The sequence below is a fragment of the Embiotoca jacksoni genome, unplaced genomic scaffold (assembly GCF_022577435.1).
Source record: "Embiotoca jacksoni isolate LCO1_2020_lvr unplaced genomic scaffold, fEmbJac1.0.p SCAF_19, whole genome shotgun sequence".
Classification (NCBI taxonomy): Eukaryota; Metazoa; Chordata; class Actinopteri; family Embiotocidae; genus Embiotoca; species Embiotoca jacksoni.
Window position 1 is genome coordinate 7,084,936 of NW_027185329.1, and position 20,824 is coordinate 7,105,759.

Here is a 20,824-nt window from a genome sequence, read left to right on the forward strand (position 1 = left end):
GATACACATGTACTTGTTCAACTTATTACGATGATGAAGGACAGTAGTTTGATCGAGGACAATTGTAAAGTCTCCATAGTTGTAAACATATCCAGACATATATGTCATAGAGTGCCCCTCTACTTCAAATATTGCTTCATTCTCATTGGCGAGGAAATACTATATTTATTATTTGAAGGACTTTATAGATCATACTCTATCGAGGAAACTGATCCTCTGCATTCTGACCGGTCCCATGTACCCCCCACAAAAATCAGTGGGTGGCTCCACATTGCAGCGCCCGGCGACCAACTGCAGTACTTTTGCACAGAAAAACGTACAAACTCCAAGAAAGGACCTGTGATGGCCGGGAGCTGAGCGCACCATGCCGTCCAAAATGAGCACAGAAATCGCTCAAGTGAAATACTCAAAACAAAAAAATGGAAAAAAATAAATGCGTTAACGTGGCAACCCATTTGCTCCTAATAAATAGTAGTTTATTTAGTCCTAATTTATTTAGTCCTCTTTGGTCCTAAAATATGTAATGGATAAATCCAGCCTATTAAAGCTGATGACAATAAGGAAGAACTCTACATAAATTAAAATCCTATAGTAAGTCTCTTTTAATGAAAAGGCACAGTGCCACGTAACAAATTTAGAACTTAACAACTAAATTATTCCGATATATATACCAGATGTATATAAATGTATACCAAAGCATCTGTTTATTTAGCAATGAAACAATACATTAACAAAATTCAACTGAACACAAACATAGAGCAGGCTATAAACCAGCAACTTATCCACTTGTAATTAAAATTGAGTTCTTAGATGTCTCAGTATACAGTAAATCCAAGGCCTCTAGTTTGATGACAGCAAGAAACTTTGCTCAAAGAAATTATTATTAGCATTCTTACATATTTCCTATGAAAATATTTGAACTTAATCATATTTTTGTAACTTTTCACAAAAATATTTGATCAATTTCTTTACAAAAGTTAAAGACAACAACAGCTTTACAATGTTATACATTCATGAAGTAATTTCAAAAAGCATTCAACTGAAGCGTTTATTCCCAGAGATAAAAGGCACAGGCATGAACCTGCTCAAACCTCCACAGTGACAGTGGTGTCCTCCAGTGGCGTTGTCTCTGGGGGGACACCGGGCCCTTTTACAGGCTCCTCTACTTTGTCTTCCTTCCCTCCATCAGCCACCAGAGGAGCGCTATCTGCTGCCCCCTGCTGGTCATTACTGGTAGTGCTGGCTGGCTGCTCAGCCTTCTCTGCTGGCTGCTCTGCTGCTTTGGTTTCATTCACTATCTGGACTGAGTCGGCTGCAGAGGCCTCAACCGGTTTCACTTCCCCGTTCTGCGCGGGAAAAACGCCCTCCAGAGCGTTGTATAAGAACTGGTAGTGCTCCTGTATGAAACAAAGACAGATTCAAGAGGACAGAAAATATGTAGCTATTGCTATACTTGAGGCTCTAAGAGGAAACCTGTGATTGTAGTCACTCTTGCACACTCTCTTAAGTCAACAAAAATGACAGCACAAGCTTTAAACCATGAATCCAGTGACATCTACATTTCTCTTTCTGAACTGAAAACACTGCACATACGCTGAATTGATCCTATATTAATGCATGTGTCGCCAGACGTTGTTATACAAGGTGATTCATGTGCCATAGACCTGGACTGTTGTCCAAAAACTATTTAAACTCTTCCTCATTTTTTTTTTTTTTACATTATTAAGCTGCTTTTGAATCTTCAGTCGGAACTAATGAGCTTTGGTAAGGGAGCAGTAGAAAGGGTAAGAAAGTACTGTGAGAGGACATTTTTTGGAAGGATTTTATGACATTAACAGAAACACAGAGTATAATCTGCCTTTCCTTTTAACTCTTTTAAAAGAGCATTATAAGAAAAAAAATAATTTAATAAATTAAAGTGAGCTAGAGTAAGGTGCTGTTGATGTAAAATCTTAATCTCTTAGTACAAACTACCACAATAAACCTAAATACTAAGGAAATGCTAGAAGCATAATCTCTCTATCGAAATCTTTGCTGAAAATCGCCAGACCAGTCAAGTCCTGTGGTATTTTTCATTCTTTAAACGCTGTTGGAAATGTTGAAGCAGTGAAACTGTAAGTGCTCTCTCACCAGGCTGGAGACCATGCCCTGTCTCTCCTTGCGCAGAGTTTTGACCACCTGGAAAACGTCCAGCAGCTTCTCTGTCTGAGCGCTGTCCAGCAGCTTCCACAGCGCGCAGAAAATCCCTGAACGGGACGAGCCATTGCTGAGGAGGTGGAGCACACACATAAAAAGTTATGATACGGACGTAGTCATTCTCTCCATCCATTCTTGTAGCTGTGTCTTTTCCAGGTCATCGAAGGCTGCAGCATACAAGGTCTGTATAACCTGCTCAGAGAATCATTTTCACTTGACTTTTAACTTGATAAATACAAACGGTAGAATTTCTGTCCTTATCGAATTTCCTTTTGTTTCCATTTCAGCCAGGTTACTTATTTCATACATAATTATATAATGTAAATAAATATTTAACTGCTGTTCTCAAATATCTGAAGAATATATTTAGGGACTTCATAGAAATAAAATGAACAAAAAAAACCCCGGAATTTTAGTCATACTTTCCTCAAAGAATAAACATTGGGGTTAGATCCATCTCATTGATTCGCTGTTCCTATTTGATTAATCATGCGATCAGCTGAGAGCTGCTCTTTAATGTTCCTTTTTCTGTAAGAAGGAAGTAGTAGCTGGAAAGGTGTGTTACCTCATACTTTCAGCAAATACATTTTCAATCCTAAATTGGCTCTTGAGAGCATCCTTAAGTGTAAGTTTGAGAGATATCAGACCAGTTTAATCTGACATCATCATTACTTGAATCTGGCCTGAAACTCAAAGAGGCGTGGAGGTAGTTTGTTTTAAAAGATAATACAAGCTTGGAACTAAGCTGTGAACGCTCTGAGAAAAGAGTCATCCTTATTAAAAAACATTTTTTTGTTGTGTTACACACCGTCTCTCTAAGATCAGGGCGTTTTCTGTGAGGTTGTCTTACTTGCAGTGGACCACAACGGGTATGCCCTTCTGTGATTTGTTGCTGGTACATCTGTGCTTAATGTCCTTGATCGTATCTGTGAGATCTTGAGAATTCTCCGGCAGCTCTCCGCTCTCCCACTTCAGGAACTGGAAGTGTTTCACCGGCCGACTCTCTTTCCTCTGTTGACAGAAGTTGAGATGATTTAAAACAGCTCATGATGTTGAACAGATCATTCACTTCACAGAGTGAATACAGAAATGAAACAGACTTACAGTGTTACAGTGGCTAAATGGGTGTTTTACCTTGACATGACGGATCAGCATGTTGCGGCTAATGGAAGTTGGGGAGGTGTCTGTGCTCGCCACCTCCACCTCAATGTCCCCGAACGTTTTCTTGTCTTTACCCCAGTACACCGAGTCAGGCTCCTGTCAGTCAGAAAAAATCACAAGGAGAAAGTTTACCATACACATACACAGAGTGTGCCACATGTAAGTATATATTATTGTAGTGTAAGTGCATTATGCTTTGTGTACCTTATCTCCCTCACTGCAGTCTGAGAGCATGACGATAGCAGATGCTTTCTTCTGGTAAACCATCAACCAGAAGTCAGCCACTGTGTCTGGCAGAGGAGTTTGTGCTGCGATGAAGGCGCGAGGGCCCCAGTACCCCTGCGTGGGCAAGAAAACACATACATCTATTGTTGTACACAACCCAAACAAATAGGATGAGTTGCATTTAATTCATATTTGTTTTGAAATTCAACTTGCTGCATAATATATGAGAATTAATTTAGAGTTTCTGAATTAACACCTGCTACCATAGCAACGATGGTAACAGGAACACAGTTTGTTGTGAATAAATAAAAAAAAACACTTGTTTTTGTCAGTTTTATCCAGAAACAGGTTTGTAAATGAATAAAAATAAGTGTCAGTAGATAACACACATCAATGTGGGAGGCATTGATGTATTTAGTGGAATCTTCATCCTCTTCATCTGATGACTCCTCCTCATCATCTTCATTGTTGTCGCTGTCTTGACTGCGTCCTTCATCCATCTTCAGCAACACTCGGTTGTAGTCATCTTAGGGTGGCAGGAACACATTTAATCTCATATAAACATGAGTGAAGTGTATAATAGTGAACACACACACACACACACACACACACACACGCACACATGTTGTTGCAGATACTGACATGGGATGACAGATGAAGAACGGTTCTTCTTCTTGTTTTCCTCTGTGATCCCGGTGTTGAACGTCCTCCAGTTTTTAAAGGTGGGCAGTCTCTGAATTGACAATAATTTTTCACGATTAAAAAATTGACCACGATAAATTAAGGTCTGGAATTTCTTCCATATGAAGTAGAGGAAGGAAAAGGGAGGTAGAAAAGCCAATGATAACTTTTTAATGATGGTGATTATTTAGGAGAGATGTTTTTAGGTGATTTACATTACTGTGCCAGAAAATTCCTTCAGCTCCCCACATTGCTTTCTATATGACTAAATATTTAACAAATAATATAATAAATAATACCTCAAACTCATCCTCCATTAAGGTGGGTTCATTGCTTGAGCTTCTCTGTTTGAGCGCGTTCAGTGTGCTGTGGAGCTCCGACAGAGTGGTCTCTGTCTCTCCAAACTGGTTGTGCTCCAGCAGGGCCTGGTGGATCAGGATGTACTGGGCCTAAAGGAGGACACATGACCTTATCTTAATACACAAAGGATAAGCATTAACACAAAAGACAAACTGCACCGTGCACTTCTCAGTTTTCTCCCTTTAACTCATCTAAGTACTTGGCCCTTCCTTCTACTTTGTGATTGCCTCAGTGTAAATGCAGCAACTACTGTCTATGTGTTATATTAACCTCTTTAGACACAAAAAAGTTAGCTTTGTTAATATGTCGTGCAATCAAAATACAAACATCTGAATCAATGAAGATATTAAATAAGCATGAATATAATGCTTTGGGTTCTTCCTTCTGGTAGATGCGAGAGAGCTTAAATATTACAAAGTACATATGATACTATGGTGTAACACAATCTGAATGTTTTGTGTAATAGTTGCACATATTTTAACATATGTATATATACTGCCCAGACATATTCCTCTGCTCTACGTGTACAGTTTAGTTATCAGTCCTGTATTCACCATGTACATGTATACTTGTTTAGGTGTTGTCAATTTAATTTTTTTTTTTCTACCAATTTGCATCACAGAATAGCTGTTTATTCTGTTGGTTAGGTTTATTATTTTTGTTTTGCTGTTTATGTTTATTTGCATCCTGTTTCTTCTTTGCCTTGTGCGTAATCACAATAAAAACAGATGAGAACTGGGGTTAAATTCCTGGTATGGATCATAATATTCAATAAACTCAACTCTGATTCTAATCAGACACCCACACAGGCACGTACATACACGGTATCTGAAACATGATCTCAGTTGATATTTTACCTCCACTTGAACCATGAGACATCTCTGCCTGCGGAGTTTGACTACGTAGCCGTAGATGTCCATTCTGCCCTCTGCCTCCAGACCCTCCATCATGGCATCGATGCCGATGTAGGTGCCCGTCCTGCCGACACCCGCGCTACACATGGGAGAATGATAGATTGTGTTTTTGTATCTTTCTGTCATTTATCTGTCACGTATCCGGTCACATATAAAGTTGCACTGGAGAATTAATACAGAAGCAGACAGAGAAGAGAAGTGGCCTGACGAGTCTCCAACTTCCCCAATGACAGTTTTAAATCTGTTTTTATCACAATAAAGCAACTGTGGAAACCTTAAGGAGCTTGTCAGGGAAAGCAGTTGTGCCTAAAAAAAAAGACATGAAAAGGCCTACTGTGGGCCCGAAATGGTCACAAGATGCTGGTCATTAGCAGAAAAAAAGTTAACTTATCAAATATTTGCCAATTTCTGCTACACAGTATGTATAAGTACAGCATTAACATGAAGTTAAGCAACTAGATTGTAGAAATAGCAGCAAAAATCCATACTGTATAGATAGACATATAAAGATAAACAAATATACAGAATGAACACTCAACCAAAGAGGTTTTGATCATAAGAATGAGATGCCTTGAAGAATGGAAGTGGAGTGGACACAGTGGGAAACTACAAGATATCTTCCAAATTATATTTTGAACTCCCTGAAATGTAGGTTAACTGACCCCGGAGTTTGACCTTTGACATACCTGCAGTGAACAATGATGGGGCCGCTGAATAAATTCTTGAAACTGTTGACACGCTGCCTCAGTTTCAGGAGGAGGTTTGGGTCTCCTGGGACGCCATGGTCTGGCCAACTCATGAACTGGATGTGTGTCACCTCTCTCTCAGAGTTCTTCTCCCTCTTCTGCAGACGGTTATACAAACACAAAGACTGTAAAAACACTATCAATTAAGTCTATTAGTTGAGAGGAAGACTGACAGACATGCTGGCCTCACCTTTTACGCAGACACACATGCATACAGATAGTGAAGTTAAAACCAAAACTGTGAGTGTGGCCTGATGTCAAAATTTACCTTTTCATTATTAAGTTTTAGAAGAGACTCACATTAGTTAGGCTGAGACGGCGGATGGTGTAATCTGGACAGTCTTCCTCTGAGTTCAGCTTCACTATAAATTCCTCAAAGATCTCCGTCTCTCGGTCTAGAGATGGCCAGTACTGTGCACACTTGACCTGCGAAACAACAGGTGAGAGGAGACAGCAGGAGTGACAACCAGGTTTTGCAAATCAGTAACACATTAAAAATTAAGATTGAGCACTTTAACCAAAGGAATCAAATATGCAGCTGATGCAGTTTAACAGAACACAGTGCAGATAAAAAAAAAAAAAAAAAAAAAAAAGGAGATGATATTCTCCAAGAACATTAGATCACAGTGTGCACATGTGTCTGTATTTGCAGGTATGATGTGACTGGCAGTCATTTATGGTAAAAAAAATGTATCTCTCTATGCTGTCACACAGAGAACCATTTTCATTTACTCTGTAACAACGGTGTATCACCACTGACAACAAACGGGGTGTTCTCACCCTGTTTCCCTCTTCACAGCGTGTTACCATGACGATTATGGAGGACTGCTGCTCCCAGACCATCCTCCAGAAATCACTTACAGTTTCATCCTTCGGCCCTACAAAACGCACACGCACACACACACACACACACACACACGCACACGCATGCACACACACACACACACACGCACACACACGCACACGCACACGCACACATCGTAAACAGTCTGTCCTGTAATACAAACGGTGTGTACAGAGTATGAGAGCATGACTTTACCTTGAGCTGCAATGTACTTTTTGGATTCCTTGAACCCCTGCAGGTGGTAAAGAAGTGATGATGAATTGAATGTGTTTTGTCATAGAGAAGTCATGATCATTGTGTCCTTAAAAAGCTTTGACGTTAAATGAGGTCGAAGATATGTCACTAACACGATTGTCCTTGCATTTGTTTTAATATTTGTATGAAGGTTAATAATAATATTCGTATTTGTAAAAACAGCGTAATTTGGGTGTTTTACATACATCAATGAAGCTGGCGTTGATATAGTCACATCCAGCCTCTCCATTTCCTGTGGTCAGCTGGACACGGTTATAATCGTCTAGTTTGAGACAGAGAAAGAAAAATAAATCCCAGAGGACATCTTAAAAACCGTAAACATCCTTAGAAATCAAGTGTGCGTACATTTTCTGGAAACCTAATTAAGAAGCTGTTTAATAACACCTATATTTCAGTTTATACTGTAACTACCTAACCTCATACACAAGGTAAATTGACTTATAATAGGATGTAATGGTTGATTTTAATGATAACACACGTCTGCTCAGTGCTTTTATCTTTTTCATAGTGTGTAAAAGGGTTCACGTGTTGTTGAACAGACGCCTACTCACAGGGCAGGATGTCCACGTAGCGGTTCTTGGGAACATTGCAGGATTTTTTGGCCTCTTTCACAGAGTATCGTGAGAAAATTCTGGGAATGCTCTAGAAGCGAAAACAATCTGTGTCATTTGTGTCAACAAACATTTACACACTTTCTACCGTGTAACTGACCAAGGCCCTTCAACACACATCAAACCTTGCGTGTACAAGTCTAGCCTTTTGTTATATGTCATCTGTCTATTGTGAACATTATAAAACAAATGAATACAAATAATAATAATGATGATAAAAATTAATAATGATTACAATAACAGGAGTGAATTTACCTGAAACTCAGCCAGGAAGAGTCTTGCCTCATCAGCGAGCTTCCTCTTGTAGGATTCCAGCAAGGCATCCGCTGCGATGGGCTCAACAGGCATCAGGTTTTCTTCATCATCTACAACAGTCAGTCAACATATGAGAAACATTTAAAACATAAACAGAAAACTCTGCAACTTACATCTAACAGTATGTTATACCCAGTAAACAATGTAATACTATATAATGGAAATTAATTATAGCCATCAATCCAAATGACAGCATGACACAATCATTTCTATTTAATTAAACTTCAATCATTCAATAATCACAGTGACTTTTGGATACACTCGAGACATACAGCAATACCGAGAAGCTAAAACTGAAGTTTAGAGTGTGAGATTGTGTTAACAGGGTGGGAAAGGATTGGAGAATAGAGGACTCACTCATATGTAAGTAATAATACTGCACTACCTCAAAGCCACAATACACAAAGAATGTAAAGGATGAAGTAAAAGCAATGCAAATATCCATCATAAAAAAAATATAATAACCAAGAAAGGAAGAATCAGTAAAAGGTAAAGTGTACTGTTAACATCTACTCACTTGCATTTGAAATAAGCATTATGTTTTCACTCAGGTCACTGCAAAGAAAAACAAATAATTATTTATGTAACCCACATTAGTTTTACCAGCAACTAAAGGGTTAACTCAAACATGCAATACCGACGTTCACCAGAGGGGCGCTGTGGTGCACGTCGGGAGATCAAAGCCTTCTCCCGGTAGACCACCCTTTATGTCTCCAAGGAAACAGCAGCGTCATGAGCGACACCATGAAGAATCTCATTTGGTTGATTTTTGCTCACTGCTTTTGAGGATCTTTATTTATTTGATCGTTAACCAGACCGACTCCGAAGGAAAAAGTTTCTTTAAGTCTGAGAAGAATCTCCGGTGAGTGACGAATGCGTTGCTAAGAGTTAGCCGTTGCTGTAGAGCTACAAAGGAGGACAGTTGTTTAGTTGGGCTGAAGATACCGATCAGGAGAGAAGAGAAAAAAAAAACCAGTCGGAGATAAATATTAAATTGTTGTTGAATATTATTTTACGTGGTTGATATCTGTGATTGTGGAGCTACATGTGACCGACGGGGCTAGTTAAGTGCTAGCTAAGCGCTGAGGGTTAATGCGTCGGGACCTGTTGAACCGAGCGGGAACGATGACGTCATTTTCTTGTTTTGGCGCCAGAAGTAAACGGTCAGATTGAGAACAGCTGTTGAGTGTGTTGCTTAGTAACGGTGGACGTTTAAATAATGTCTGTTAGGTATAAGTGATAGATGTCACTGAGACATGAGCACATGTGTGTGTGAAATATGTTGGTATGTTAATATTGACCATAGTGAATATTATATATATATATGTGTGTGTAATACTATTTTACTGGTCATTTACTGTTACACCAACAATAGAGTTTAGAAATTATAGTACTGACATCGTATTCAATTCTGCTGCAAGCAGATTGTTTTTTTTTTGTATGGATCTGTGATGGAGACAGCGATCCCCAGAAACCTCCACAGAGCGCTGGAGCTGAGTGACCCTGTGACCCCTGATCATCTTCACCGTGGGTGAAGCTGCATTTGGTCTTCTTGGATTCTCCTGCCGGAGCACCGACGAGCAAAAAGATTCAGGTAAGAGTTAGTCTGAGAGCCTCCAGACATAAACTACCGGGTAGTAGACTGAAAGACAAGAGACTGAAACTGACTGACTGTGAGAGAAATACCAGTATTGGGGTTATTATTTGAATTTGTTATTTTTCTTTTATGTTGTTCCCTTGATTTTCTGTGTGTGTTAATAACTATAATAAATTGCAGTTCAGTTCCTTGTTTTAAACTGCAAACATTTGCCGTGTTTCATTCACTCCCAGAGTGACCTAAAGACAGTCCTGAACTTAACACAGGAAATCTAGTGTGTTACATAGATACTACATTTAGAATACAGGACGGAGTGAGAGGGTCTGCACAAAGAGTTTAATAACAGTAATGATGTTTAAAATGTAATTTACATGCAACAGGAATATCTGCAATGTGATATACAAAATAAAGAAAAAAACAGAAGCAGTATGTCAGTTCAAACTACTGCAGGAGATAACAGGAGGATCCTTACTGGGAATTTCTGCGTTTCAAAATGTAGATCTTGTAGCCGACCCAAAGCAGAGCTACAGAGGTGAGGATGATGAGGAAGACCAGAAATCCAACGACAGCTTTGTCATTGTCTGTAAAATGATGAAAAAGTAGATAAAATATGAAAAGAAATTTGTGTGTAAAGTATTTGTGAAATAAATTTGAGCAATTTGTTTTATCAATAAATCATCAAAGAGGCCTACAGAGAGTGGAAACTTTTTGTGTTGTGGTTTGGCTCAAGAATTTTCCATTGAAAGCAGCCACCTGTAAAGACAAATCAGGAATCAAAGCACTCAGAACACAGAAATTTGAGGAATAAAATAATGATATTCTTGTGAAACTAAAAAGAATGATTATACAAACCTCCACTGTGTAGGTCGTTAAGTAGCTCAGGTCTTTGAATTCAAAATTGCACTTAGCCTTTGTACATTCTTTCTCACTATTAAGACGTGCTGTGTATTGCAGGGTAGGTCCATACAATTCATCAAATGGAGATGTACATTTTACCATAATCACATTATTCTGTGCAACAATCACTGTCACAGCGGGACTTCCGGTTAGAGCTGTAAGAGAATGGAAATTAAAAGATGCCATCATTTTTTAACACATGCAGTTATAGAGGTATTTTAGTTTGATAAAACAGCAGCTTCAATACTTGCTGTATTGGTTGTCATGTGAATCAATATTGATACAAATAAAAAAAGATAATTATATTGGCAATTTGAAAACAATTCAAAATAAGCCTAAAATCGTATTAAAAAGACAAGAAAATGAAATTATTCACGTGTCTATGAGATTACCGATAACGCTTTTAATTGTTAATTTGTCTTTATGGTGCTGCTCTGAAGTTTGGACTTTATTTAAACATATTCATAATAAACAGCCATCACAAAACAGGAAATTGTGAGTTTAAAAGCAAGAAACTTTTGAGGTTCAGTATGATAAGGAGAACCATTTAATTTTCTGATCTATATTTCTTGAATTTATGAATTCCCTCTTTAAACGGTGTCTGAGAAAAGTGCTCATCTAATTAATCAGCTTGTTGCTTTTTATACTGTATACACCAAAAGGTTAATACTGGTGCCTCGGACTAATAATATCAGAGCTGACTGAGGCTGGTAAACTTCTACTCAGTCACACAGAATAACACTGACAATGAGCACCTTGATGTTAGGATATAAAGTTTATGATTACTGTGATTTACTACTGATTAGAGAAATGTTTAAATGTTCCCTGTAATGTATATGTATAGGGGAATTGTGTGCTCTCTGATCATCCGAATTTATATTAGTTTGTTAAAAAAAAAAAAGACAGGATTAAAAAAAGAAAAAAAGTATCAGTTCTCTCCACATATGTTTGGTCTTCAGTGTTTTCTAATAATGTTCACGTTGACGTCGATAAAGTTATTTTAACTAACTGATATTTGTCATTATGAAGATGGGTACTGTAATTTTTCCACAAAAGACATTTGGTTTTGTCACTTACTTCCTACATCGGTTTTCGTTGTTATGTTATTTGTGTATTTAACATTCTCGTTCTTGTAGGTGGGATTGATTTTACATGAGTAGTTAGTGAATGGCTTCAGTCCAGTAATGTCACACTTTCCCCCAGTAGGTTGTGACAGTTTCGTAACAGGTAGGGTCTCTGAAAATTCAAACACCTATGTTATTATCCAAAAAGCCTTACAAATGGCTGTAAAAGGTGCCCACAAGTACAATGAATGTAAAGAACTTTCACCTGGTTTCAGATTGTGTTTGTCATCCGTACAATTGCACTTATAAGAGAGCTCATCAAGCTTGGCCAGGACGTCTCTACATTTCTCACTGATTGTTTCCCATTCAAGAGAAATGGAAGTATTGGTTGCGGTATTCTTTATGTTGGTTATATTAAACTCTGTAGGTACAAAAGAAACATCAGTAACAATGAATCCAGTACCTGTTAATATGTTTCAAGTGATGATAAAAGATTTAATTCTACTGATGTAAATATCAACCTACTACAATCAATCATGACTTGGATGGCTGGAGTCGTCTGATTAGTGGAGACGTTGTTTTCCTTGATCAGACCAGTGCAGCTGTAGTTTGTGAAGGGCTTCAGCTCAAGTATAGACAGTCTGGAGACATTGCCTTTGCCAATTTCTGAGGAGACATAAGGAAATTATAATATCGTCTGTTATTTGTACTTCAGTGCTTATGAACATATATATTTTCGGTTTAGATTCATATTTGGACACATTCAGAGAAAACAAAATATTCAGAGGAGATTCACAGAGAACACAAAGTGATACCTCACTCCTTTTTACCCAAAGACAGTACATGCTTCAGTTTTATGACAAATTGATTTTCATCATTGTTCACTGTTTTACTGCCATGTGAGCATCTGAACTCATTTGCATGTAAACCTTCCTATTAGAGTCAAAGTCAAAGTCTCTCTACTTTTATTCTTTCCACTCACCTGAACAGGTGTAGTTCTCAGCGGTGTGATGTTTACACTTTGGAGGGAACGTTGCGTTGATTTGTGTAGGAAGTCGGTCATAACCCAGTGTCTGGTTGATGTCATGTGAATCTAAGAAATATGTGGAAAACATTAAACCTAGAAATTAAATTATGGCTAAAGCAGATTAATTTCAAAATAAAAGTAGACCCTTCTGTACATACCAAGAGGGATGCTTTTGTTGAGGTGGAAGGAACTGTTCATACATTTTTTTGAACTGAAAAATGTAAAATCAGAGCAAATGTCCTCGGTATCATATTTGACACAGAGTCCTTCACCTTGGTCTTTTGACTTAGCTGTAGCATCATGTAGTAAAGAGTTGGTGGAGTTGGTGTTCCAGTCACTGTGGTAGCAAACATATCCATTGATGTAGCTGACATTTTGAATGTCCCCTTCCTCTGAAATACACAAGTGATGCAGAAATGTCTCTCTGATTTCTTTACAGTGTCATTTCTTAAATTAAAAGACAGTAATATGCAAAACACAACAGCATTAATTAGTTTTACTCACGTATTTGATCTGTGGTAAATGTCGTTCTATTGCCGGTACAGACTATTTCTTGACCAACACTGTTAATAAATGCAAGCTCATAATCAGTGCAGGGCTTCAGATGTTTGATGTCATGTGTTGAGCCATTGGAGAACATTGGAGATGTCTTTCCCGAGTTTGTTTGTTCGCGTTCCTTAACATTTATGGTGTAGTTATCATTGTTGAGGATCGTCATCGTAATCGAGAAGCCAAACTTGATGTTTTTAACATCGTAGGAACCTGCACACAAAATCAACATAATTATTAAATCTTGTAGTTCATGTAAACCACCTGATGACATTTTTTTAATCTCAAACATTTTGTTCATGTTGATGAAGAAACATTTTGTACACTCGTGGTAAAAAGATACGTTCACGCAACAAGTGTTTTCAGCCACAACACGGTTCTTTTAATCTGATACTCACACGGAGGTGCGGAGGTTGGTTGGAGGGCTGGAGGACACATTTAAGAGAGATGAGAAAATAACAAAACATTAATATATGATATGCAACACGAGTCAATATTATTTCAAAGCACCTTAAAGACACAGTACCTGTGATTGTATCTCAGCAGTGCTAGTGTCCATTTTCTATACTCATAAATAACACAATCTTTATCATAATGTCATAAATAAATGAGAGTAATTCCAACCTGTGCTGGCAGATGTCACTGTGGTGTTGGAAGGAATGACTGGAAGTAAGGTCTGGTTGAATGGAGTGGAAGTGGGTGTGGGTGAGGACTCGTATGAGGCTGCAGGTTGGAGAGCATGCTGGACGTCAACAGTCTTACCTGATATGCGTCTTAACTAACATTTCAGGATTTCATCATTGTGCTAAATGTTCCACTAATGCCGATCATAACACTGTAAACTGAGGCTGAATACGTTACCAGAGCTGTTGGTTTGTATGGTTGTCTGAGAGTTTGAGGTTGTAGATTGCGAGGTGAGTGGAGGAGAGGAGGCGGTTGTGTTGGTTAAGGTGCGTGGAGGAGAGGAGGTGGCTGTGTTGGTTAAGGTGCGTGGAGGAGAGGGGGTGGTTGTGTTGGTTAAGGTGCGTGGAGGTAAGGTGGCAGACTGGCTGGTTACTGGAGATAAAGTGAAATTTGAGTTGATGTGTGGATGTAAGGAGACTGAAACATCAGTATAGCCAAGAAAAATAAAAACACAACAACAACAACACAACATCACAATGCTCCAACAACATGAAAAGGTGCCACGTGTAGCATTTTTCCTCGAGGATGACTGCATAAATCCTGTTCCCTCTTATTTCAAAGATGAGATGATGCTGCTACTTATCTGTTATTCCCCTCTTTAAAAAAAAAAAAAACTAGTGCAACCTGCGAAGAGCACACTTTTAATTCGGAGGAGCTAAAACAGTCTTCAGCTGGATGTGTTCAGTACTGGAGAAAGAATCAGGTTAAGTTGATAATCAAAATACTTCCTGTTCTTTGTACATCGCCTGAGGGTTGCCTTAATATTGTTAGCATAATGTTGAGGCAATACGTATCCTGGCATAGTTTTGCTTAGTTAAAAACGTTGTATAGTCAAACAATTAATATCAAATCAGAGCTGAGGAAATGGAAGCTTGAACACTGAAAAGCACGTTTGACTTAAACTGTGATGACAATCTTAAACTAGTCTCTAAAACCTCCTCAAATTAAACATGAGAAAAAAAATTAACAGTTCATTCAGTCAGTGGATAAAATGGCAATAAATTTACCGAGACATGTTTCCCAGAAAATACCACGTTCAAACGGATTCTTTTTGAATCACTGATGACTGCAGTGCACGACAAGGAGATATGACAGTGGGATTTATGTTTCACTGGCTGGATAACCAATGACTTACTTGAATCTTATTAAAAATTTGAATGACAGTCCGCAGAGCGGCTACCGTAATACTCATGGCCTGCTCAGGTCGTTGGACCAGCAGCTTTCAGTGGCTCCAATTTAAAACATATTTATTTACTTTGGCTTTTCCAGATTAAGTCTATTTTTATTTTGAACTAATTTATCACTATTGTTATTGTTCTTGATTATTTACTCTTCTTACATCTTTCTATGTCTGTTTTTGCTTCATCCCCCCCCCCCCAATTTCCTTCATTTAGTTTTAAATGCTTATTTTGTCTCTTGTGCCTTAAAAGGATTCAAGTCTATTTGATTGTTTTAATGCCGTTTGATTTTGTGCAGAACTTTGTTCAACTTTTGCTATACAAATAAATGTGTACTGGACTTTACTGTTATGCTATAACTTCTCCGGACTACCTGTGTCTGAGGTGGAGGTTTCCCTACATGTGATCAAATACATCTAAATAGCATTACAACAGAAGACATGTGGCTTTGTCCTTAACTCAGACTTACTTTACCCGCACTTAAGACAAATTAGACAGGAAGAAAAAAACATGAATACATTCTTGAACCCTGAAATCATGTAGCTGGAGTTGTGCAGAAAGTTATTGCTAGTTTGCGTAGCTCAGCTTAAAAGCAAGTCAGTGAAGAGATGAATGGAAAAAGAGGCTTTTCCTCCTCGTGCAGTCTGTGACTTTGAGACAACTTCCTGCACTGGACTTGAACGCGAGTGAAAATCGGCAATAAAAATTAATTGCACACTATATGAGCACAAGTATTTCATACTGCTTTGGCACAGAAACCTTTTATGAAATGAAAACAAACTGCAATGAAATTGATAATTGTACATAAATGTGTGCGGACAGGGACAACTGTGTAGCCATGTGTTAGGGAACGTTGCAATATGTGAACGTCATTCTCCTGTTTATCATGTAGATACGTGTTAGACTTCCACAGGCAGTTTACTTTGTACTTTCTTACTTTGTTTTTGTTGTTTACAATTAAAACCTTGGTTGAGACAGATTACTAAAATGGAAGCCGCTGTCAATCAAACTGTTTAATAAGAGTGAGAAATTACATTTCTGTGTCTCTTCGTGCATTGAACCAGTTTCCATTTGACAACTGTTCTCATTTCATTAAAGTTTGGAGAAGGTGCTGCTTTGTTGCTGCTGTGGTCATGAGGAGATGAGACAGTATAAAGAGTGTGAGGCTGAAGCTATGAAGTTATGGCACAATATAAGCAGAGCTGGAAGCATAATTAATACAATTTATATTACTATACAATAGGAATTAAACATTATATATTGAGTTACATAAAGATTGTCACTGACCTGTTGTGCCACTCTGACCTGAAATTACAAATGGGGGGAAAAAAAGCGTAAATCATTTCAGCTCTTTTTTTTTTTTTTTTTTTTTTATGAAAGTGAATAAAGCATATAATCTGAAAAAAAGAAACAAAACATTAATAACATGTGATTTTATTTAAAGTGTTCTTAATATTATTTTCTTTAACCATTGACATCTGTTTAATCAATACAACATCGTCAAAGGATAATTTGGTTAAAGGAGGAAAGTGACGGTTTTCATATGACGGTGTCTGGATGAGGCAGTGCTGCACAACCTGGTTACCATGACAACGGGGCAAAGAGCCCCACTTGTTATTTCAGAGAGTAAACCGCTATTTCCTGCCTCGCACTCAAACCTAGAACCAGCCCTAACGTACAAGTTTGGACATAAATAGACAAACATACTCTGAACAAAACAAAACACAAAGCGACAGCAAATATTGTTTAAAATAATGTTTTATGTTGTATGAAGTTTTTCAGTAATATAAAAAATTTTGGGGGGCTTTTCAAAGTCTGTATTTGACATTGTATTAATTTACAAAGTAAGTAAAACAGAATTAAAGACTGAAATTAAACTTTTGACTTTGTCATTACATCCAAACACATAATGGCATTATCCCTTATAATCACAGCTCTGAGCGATGAATGATGAGGTGAACATTCAGTCTCAGGATGTGGTTTGGTGCGTTCTAGTTTCACTGTATTGAGCAGACATGCTTGCTCTTTGCAGTGACATTTTACTGCAATATACAAACTCATCGTGTCAGTTGCTAGTTTTGTAGTGACTGATTTGAATTAGTGCATTTGCACACCGTGAATATTTCAGATATGACAACTATTTATTTGAAGGTTGTCATATCATAATGACACTTATATATACTAATACATAGATCATAGCTTTTGCTCTCTATCACTTTTTTTTTTTTATCTGTCTTATTCTTTCCTTTCATGTTTTGCATTCACCACAGTGAGCAGCGTTCACTGCTTTGTGACAAGATCACCCCCTCCTCCCTGAAACTACTTTAATCATGCAGCGTGCTTAACATTTCTGACCTCACTTCTTCATTTTACACATTGAGCTTCCTCTTTTTTTTTTTTTTCACAAATTCTCAAGTCATTTACTTGTGCTCTGTCTCAGCCTTCTCAACCATCACCGCTCTGCTCTGCCAGGAAATGAAGGCAACTCAGAATGGAACACGGAAGTGGTCAAACTTTTTTGATCACACAGCTACTGCAGTCCTGCTGCAGCCAGAGCAAGCAGCATGTTAAACAGGGCACCGCTGCTCTCTTCCTGTCTAAGTAAATGAATCAAGAGCTTACAGTATGCAATCTTTGGCCTTTACATCTGAAATGGCCTTCGGTTTGTTCTAAGTCTTTTGCAAAAATTAGGAAAAAAAGCAAAGAAGAACATGCAGAGTTTTGAACTTGGACTTAACACTGACTTGACTCATTTGTGTGTTGGGAGAAAGTTTTTTTTTGACATATTTTAATATCAATTTCAAACTATCTAATATGTCTATCCACAGATACAGAAACATAAAACATTTGACAAAAATGGGTCTGATATCTATTTTAATAGTGTCCTTTATTTTTGTCTTTAAAAAGAGGTTTTAAACTCAAAGAGATGTTTACCTGGTTAAATTATAAAAGAAAATCAAATGAAACTGAATTGGTATTCATATATACACTTGATTTATATTTACAGATTCAATAAACATGAATTATAACTATAGCTGCCCTTTATTATATGTTAATATGGCAGATATTCGGATCCTTCCACTGGGAGTAGCAATAACCCTATGTAAAAATACTCAAAAAGTGTATCTAAGTTAAAGTACACTAGTATTTAAGTATTCAAAATAATTTGTTGGGTAGATTTAATTCATAACATCATGTTTGTATGTGTGTGTGTTTGTTTGTAGGCTCATTGTAGTTTTAACTGCGTCTCATAAAATGTAAAAGAGTAAAAAGAACAGTATTTCAACCCATAATATAATGAATGGCAAGTATATAGTACAATAAAAAATTAAGTACAGCACTTTGGTAAATTAACTTCTGAAATGTATTAGATTATTGTGTAACTAGTCAATCTTTTAATATGTAAAATAATGGTTGATCAATGGAAAAGTCAAGATGTATATAAATAATAAACTGTTAATGCAGTGAACCATGATGAGTCACCTCACACACTATCTGAGAAATACTGTATGTTAGAATCAAATGTCAAATGCTGACCCTGACTGAGGATAAAGATGACAGTGAAATAAATAGAGTGATGGATTTATTTCTGCTCGTGTGTGCAGACGTCTGGCTGAAAATAGAGAGAAACATAAAAAATATGTTTGATATGTTGAGCAGTAGCAGAACTCTGAGTGATGCTAGAGGCAGTAAGGTGAGCCTGACTTAGCAGGCACACCCGCGCACACGCACACGCACACGCACACACACAGATGTTTACCATACGACACCCACAGCCACTAGGGTTGAGTGTAGGGCTTGCAGGGACACACCCGAAATATTCTCTCATCTCTGACAGACATAACTCCCCCCTCCCACACGCACACACTCACACTTACACATGTACAGCACTCACACACACACACACGCACACACGCACACACTCACACTTACACATGTACAGCACTCACACACGCACAATGTCAAAGCAGAACAGAAACATGATTGCAAAAATTCCCACAGCTTTGTACCAAATGAAAGAACATGTTTTAAAGAGCGTCTTCTTATTAACAGCCGTCTTTGATTGAACATAAGTGTTTATTCTTTTGCCAAAGGGGCTCACAAACCTGTCACTTTTCTGCTTCACACATCACACATCACAGTACATCACTGTACTGTTTGCCGCTCTTGGTTTTTGGAAAGTTTAAGAAACGTGAAGTAGCACAAATGCAGATGCAACTCAAAGGCATGGCATACTGTAGCTTGTCACTTCTGCCCTCACTTTTTACTTTAAATGATTACATTTTGTGCAGCGATGTTTTCCAGTTTTCATAGAAAAAGAAAATTGTCAAGCTTTTCCGCTGACAGACATACGTCTCTATCTCACGTATGAAAAATAATTCACCATCTCCAATAAACACGGTCAACAACCAACTGCTACAACTTCAAAACCAGTCGAGTTAGGGCGTTAGACCTCATCGTCTACACGTTTTGCAGCATTTACAAACTTTTTTGGACTTCTTTTCAGATGTCGGGGAACAACTCCATAAAACACGACTTTCTCTCCACAATCTCTTCAAAACGAAACCAGTAACATCGCAGACGGTTACTTACAGATGGCCAGATCGATGATCCCAGCCCAGAGCAGCAGGATCTTAAGACCACAGAGACCCGCCATATCCAGGAGTGAGGGTGTGTACGGCTACACACCGTCCAGCACAGTTCTAGAGAGGACCAACAGGAAGATATTCACACGGCAAATTGAAGCTGTATTTCCAATTTTTCCGTAAATTCTTAAGAGCGAAGTAAGTCAAAATGTTGCCTTATTTTGAGCTACATACGTGTTATCGGTTGACACAGCTTCCTGGACTTGTTCCCCAAACCCTAAACCTTGCCTCCGGTTTCAAGTCAAGCAAGTTGGAGTGATGTCACACCCAGAGAGCCTGCCTGCACCTTAATGTTGGCTGACAGGAAGCTTCATTTCAGCTACGCAACCAAGAACAGGAAGCCCTCTCTCGCTAAATGTTCACTTGGTTTTGCCCAAGTGTGAAAACCTTCTGACTTATGAAGAAAAGAGTTTGAAGTTTTTCAAATTAATTGTTGTATTTGACATATTAGGCTTTTGAAAATACTCAATACATGACTACTCTTAAATTCACTGTAACTCTGTAACATTAGGCAGAGAAATGGAAGAAAATAGTGCCGTTAACAAACACTGAGGCCTCCAAGTTAAAGCCTTGTGCCTAATTTCTGTTAGATTTTTTTTTTATTAAAATCAGACTCCTCGTGAGAAATTTTAGATCATACAGCAGTGAAGCTTCGTAGAGCGCCTCTTCTTCCTCGCTGACTCCTCCCTGTAAAAAGCTTGTAGGCCTACGACAGGAAGCAAACACTGCAATGTGCAAGAAAAGAGATGATCTTTCTTTCTAAAACTTTCTTCTCTGCATTTGTTTTATTTTCTATTTCCGCTTTCATTCTAAAGAGAGAACATGTGGCTATTGGCTCCAGAAGGGAATTTCTTCATTTCTGCTGCTCATTCTG

General features: G+C 38.1%; 1 protein-coding gene across 3 annotated transcripts; it reads right to left on the bottom strand.

Annotated features, from left to right (window-relative positions):
- Window positions 1-685: 685 nt before the first annotated feature.
- Window positions 686-20,241, bottom strand: ptprc (protein tyrosine phosphatase receptor type C). 3 transcript variants are annotated; one of them, XM_069153267.1, is made up of 32 exons: window positions 20,125-20,241; window positions 19,898-20,007; window positions 16,592-16,609; window positions 14,304-14,498; window positions 14,067-14,165; window positions 13,841-13,867; window positions 13,398-13,655; window positions 13,052-13,285; window positions 12,849-12,959; window positions 12,392-12,532; window positions 12,132-12,287; window positions 11,880-12,038; window positions 10,758-10,957; window positions 10,598-10,658; window positions 10,378-10,486; window positions 8,826-8,863; window positions 8,249-8,358; window positions 7,934-8,024; window positions 7,568-7,644; window positions 7,323-7,359; window positions 7,064-7,161; window positions 6,584-6,709; window positions 6,224-6,381; window positions 5,481-5,616; window positions 4,563-4,712; window positions 4,225-4,315; window positions 3,972-4,108; window positions 3,562-3,696; window positions 3,331-3,453; window positions 3,047-3,207; window positions 2,131-2,266; window positions 686-1,397 (listed from the first exon to the last, which is right to left on the bottom strand). In XM_069153267.1, exons 2-32 carry the CDS (start codon window positions 19,959-19,961, stop codon window positions 1,086-1,088), a joined length of 3,948 nt encoding a protein of 1,315 aa, XP_069009368.1. In that variant the 5' UTR covers window positions 19,962-20,007; window positions 20,125-20,241; the 3' UTR covers window positions 686-1,085. The 3 variants fall into 3 exon arrangements, with proteins under 3 accessions (XP_069009368.1, XP_069009369.1, XP_069009367.1); XM_069153268.1 differs by lacking the exons at window positions 14,067-14,165; window positions 14,304-14,498 and having other exon boundaries at window positions 20,125-20,240; XM_069153266.1 differs by lacking the exons at window positions 19,898-20,007; window positions 20,125-20,241 and having other exon boundaries at window positions 14,304-18,123.
- Window positions 20,242-20,824: the final 583 nt, after the last annotated feature.